This window comes from Lactuca sativa, chromosome 8 (assembly GCF_002870075.4).
Source record: "Lactuca sativa cultivar Salinas chromosome 8, Lsat_Salinas_v11, whole genome shotgun sequence".
NCBI lineage: Eukaryota > Viridiplantae > Streptophyta > Magnoliopsida > Asterales > Asteraceae > Lactuca > Lactuca sativa.
The window spans coordinates 323,104,171-323,108,761 of NC_056630.2; the positions used below are offsets into that span (position 1 = coordinate 323,104,171).

Here is a 4,591-nt window from a genome sequence, read left to right on the forward strand (position 1 = left end):
AGATGGCACACATTTTTGCGTATCATTATTTTAAATGTTTAAAAAAAATATTATTTATAAATTTACTAATTTTCAAATTAAATAATACATTAAAAATCTCATAATACAAAATAAAATACCATAAATAACAAAGATAATTCATTTCACTAATATGTCAAATACAAATAAACAAAGGATCGCATCATAATTAGCTCAATGAAGTAGTTCTTATACATTGTCTCTACCAAAAGATTCATCATGGAAACATTTTTGTTGGAAATAACTAAACAAAAACCTAAATACTAAGGAAAAAAATTATAGTAATCACCATTTAGAGCAGGATGAGGAGTCCGATCAGGCCATATGAGACCATTTAAGCAGAAATTGAAGTCATTTGGTGTATCTCCAAAGTCACCTCCATATGCCCAGTATTTGCTACCATTTGCATTTTCCTTGAGTAACCCCTGAAACCAGATGCAAATATTTAGAACTATCCTTGCACCACATTTAAAATTTTATAAAATTCAAGAGATGAGTTTTAAACCTTGTCTTACTGTAATCAGTTATGGTCCCGTTGCAAGTCCAATCGCTTAATTTCTTTTTTTTTATCTTAATAAATTATTAGAAAAAAATGTTAATTAGAAAGCTTCTCACCACATGGGTCAGCAATCCGCAAGGTCAAAGAAACCAAATTGTCATCATTCTTTATCCCTTTCAACCTGAACTCGTTTTGCTGATGAATCCTCTTGAATTCAGCAACTCCATTTTTGATGTTTAAACATACAAATTGATCAATCTCCATGAAATTCAATGATCTTAGTGTTGCCTCTTTCAGAAAAGGATCTTCTAGAAGCTTTCCAGCAGATGATCTTTCAGTTGCTGGAACCAGACATTTTTCTATGAATGCCTTCAGTTCAGAATCACCCACTTTGCTAAGAGAACCCGGTTTAATCCCATGTAGTTTTTTTTAAACAAATAATCATTTAACTTATTTGATTCCATTAATAAAGCTACCATTTCCAAAACTTACTGAGGTTACTTTCTTATATATTTGAGCTGGATTTTTGCATTCGCTATAAGGATACTCAAATGTCACCATTTCCAACAAACACATCCCAAAAGAATATATGTCAACAAGTTCATTGTATTCCTCTTCATAAAGCTTCGGTGCCATGAATTCAGGTGTTCCTGGTGAAAAAAACAACAACAACATTAAATTCATACTACACTTGAAGAACATGTTTTGTTTTTAGTTAGTCTTACCAATAACACTCTTGGCAGTTGGTTGTTGCATGACAGTTGCCAATCCAAGATCACCAATCTTGATTTCTCCATTGTTTCCATTCACAAATATGTTGTCACATTTCAAATCCCTATGAATCACAGGTGGATTTTGACTATGAAGGTAGTGAAGACCATTTAGAATTTGTCTTGCCCACTTCTTGATTGCTTTCAAATCAACCGTTTTATGTTTCTTCCGATATCTAATAAATGCAAATTAAGAGTCGAGTAAAATATATCATTTATTACATTATATATATATATATATATATATATATATATATATATATATATATATATATATATATAATATCAAATCTATTATTTCTTACTGTCTAAGGCTTCCGGATGTGAAGAGCTCAGTTATCATATTTACATTTTTCTTTTTATGATCAACCAACGAATCAAAGAACTTGATGATGTTATTGTGTTTTAATGATCTAAGAAGATGAACTTCTGAATATAATTTTTCCAAGTCTTGTGGTGACTGCATCACAACATCAATCCTCATATGATTCCAGAAATCAAACATGTAATTACAATAAAGTTGAAAAATCTATTCAATTCTATGTAATCGACTGATTGACCATTCATTTATTTTAAAACATTTCAAAATAAAAGTCACATGAATCTATATAAATAGTTCTCAACCTACTTTCTAGTATCACAAATCCATTAGATTGATAATTACATTCAAGTACCATAAATTTATTTTCTACAGTTATCTTGTCATTAATAATTACAAAAAAAAAAAATTGTACATGTAGTACCTGAAACTATCACATGTTGGCATCCTACCAAACAAGGGTCCAATATTTACATAAGAGAGGGACCCCAAATATAATATTTACGAAAATGAAGTAATAACTGTAATCCTTATCCACTATGAGTTAATGACAAATTTTAATCTATGACTTACAACAAGTAAAATTACGAAGAACAAATGTACCTGGATGTCAAGTTTTGAGCACTTGTTATCTTGTATTGATAATCCTCTATTTAATTTAGCTTGTCTTAACACAGAGATAAAATGGTCATTTTGTTTCTAAGATGCTGACATTGTCCTCAAAACATCAGGTGGTATGTAAAGTGTTCTCTTATCATAAAGAGGATTGTTTGGCCTTCTTCCATTAGCATCTTTGATTCGTGAAGGATGAAGCCAGTCAAACTTACTAGCCATTTCAGATGCCACATCATCTTTTTTGTTTTGAGATGATAAATCATGAGAAAAATATGCACTTTTTTTTATTATTCATAGGCATTTCAAATGCCACCTCATATTTCTTGTTTTCAGACAGTAAATCGTGAGAAAAGTTCACTCTTTTGCTATTGTTCATAGGCATTTCAGATGCCACTTCATCTTTCTTGTTTTTAGCAGGTAAATCTTGAGAAAATTTCACTCGTTTGCTATTGTTGATAGAGAAATCAGTAGTGGTACCAGTAGTAAAGCCAAAGGTACAACCATCTTCTTGGACTCGCTTCAAATGTGGAATCAGTGGTTGTGCACCTGGAGTTTCTGGCCCTGTTATATCACTATCACTTTCTATGATCAAGGGATGTCCGTTATCCCCTTGACAAGCTGATTTTTCTACATCAGAAACATTTTTCATTTTTGACAAATTAGAAACTCAACCCTCCTCTCTTCCATTAGAGTAACTACTAACTACAGTTGTTATATATTGAGAAGATATTATCACGACTGTTATCTGACAAGTTCCTGCAGGTTGTGATCAAACACCATAAAATTCAACACACATTAGCAATCCAGACATAATTACCCATTTAGCCAATATAAGAGTTAATGGATGAGGGGTATAAAAGGCATTTACCATTTTCTCCAAATATCAGGGGCCTTACGGAGAGTCCCATCTCCACTGCATGGAACATCACACAACACACGATCAAATAAAAGTCCAGTCATACTCATACCACCCAAATCAGAACCATTTGTTGTATTATTCTTTTTCCAGCAAAAACTTGGGAAATGTTGAGGTTCATGATTAGTCACAACCAAGTTAGAAGTGCACATTCTCTTTGGTAATAGAAACATATAATATTTCCAAGAAAATACACTTACTTCAAGTATGTTACTACGAACAGCTTGTCCAACAAAAAGCACTTCAGAAAGATCAAATCTTTGGTCATCAATAGCCTGAACAATACAAAATATATGGTTATATAAACAACAATACTAACAGAAATATATATTAAAAAATGTTAGCAGAGACATAAGTGATAATACCTTGTTTTTAGGAGCAAAACCAGTCAAACGCCCAATGAAACGCACAAAACAACCAGTGCCGATGATATTACAGATATACCCCTGAATCAAATGAGATAGTAAGTTATTATATTCAAAAACAAACTACTGATGTATTTTCCCTTTTTCCACGAAGGCCACCTAGATAACTAACTTCAAGATCTTTCTCATTCACTTTATAAATTACACCCCACAACTTCATTCCAAAAGTAATATTCTTCAAAATGGTCTTGTTAGCAAATCTAGGCAATTTCCCACCATATGAATCACCAACAAGGAAACCCAAGTCTTTCGTCTTCTTCTACAAAACTATAGTCTATAGCCTCTATTCAAAAATCTTTGCAAACCTAGAAACCTAAATATCAGGGGCATGAATTAAAACCCAATATACATATAAATCAAATCACGCAACATGAAACAATTGGAAAAATAAAATTGCTCTTTAGCTTTAATTTCATAATTAGGATAATAACAATTTACCTGGGAATACAAATGAAGATGAATATGACAGAAAGAGTGATGAAAAAGAAGATACAAAGGAAGAATCAGCAAACACAGAAGAAAGTTTGATGGTCTCATGAGAAAATCTTACATGTATCTGGTAGGGATCGAAGATGGATTTGGTTATTTCTCCGCTTCTTTTTCCTGATTCTCGATACATTGTTCTTTTCTTTTCTCCCTTTTTCCCTATGAAAGTTCCTTAAAATTTTAGGGCTTTTGCACATGGAGTTGCTGAAAGTTTGTTAATCACTCACACAAACACACCCTTATTTATCCATTACCGAATAATCACCAGCCATCATCTCCTCACAACCCCTTGACAACCTTCAAATGCCACCTCACACCCTCACCTGCAACTAAAAAAAAGAAATAATAAGAAGGGAGAAGAAGGGTTGTGACCGAACCAGAGGAAGAAAAGAGGAAGAAAGAGGAAGAATAGACACATCTTTTCTTTCTTATTTTTTCTTTTGTCTCTCAAATTCTAGCTGTAAATAGGAGAGCGCCAGAGATATTGAGAGAATAGACACAAGAGAGACAGAGATATTGATTCAGGTACAGATGAGAGTTAAT

At 32.5% G+C, this 4,591-nt stretch overlaps 1 protein-coding gene across 1 annotated transcript; it reads right to left on the reverse strand.

Moving 5' to 3' along the window:
- Nucleotides 1-281: 281 nt before the first annotated feature.
- LOC111921113 (serine/threonine-protein kinase WNK8) lies at nucleotides 282-1,792 on the reverse strand. The gene is made up of 5 exons (XM_052766789.1): nucleotides 1,593-1,792; nucleotides 1,243-1,463; nucleotides 1,011-1,167; nucleotides 634-935; nucleotides 282-469 (listed from the first exon to the last, which is right to left on the reverse strand). The coding sequence occupies exons 1-5, from the start codon at nucleotides 1,790-1,792 to the stop codon at nucleotides 282-284; spliced, it is 1,068 nt and encodes a 355-aa protein (XP_052622749.1).
- Between the last annotated feature and the right edge of the window lie 2,799 nt (nucleotides 1,793-4,591).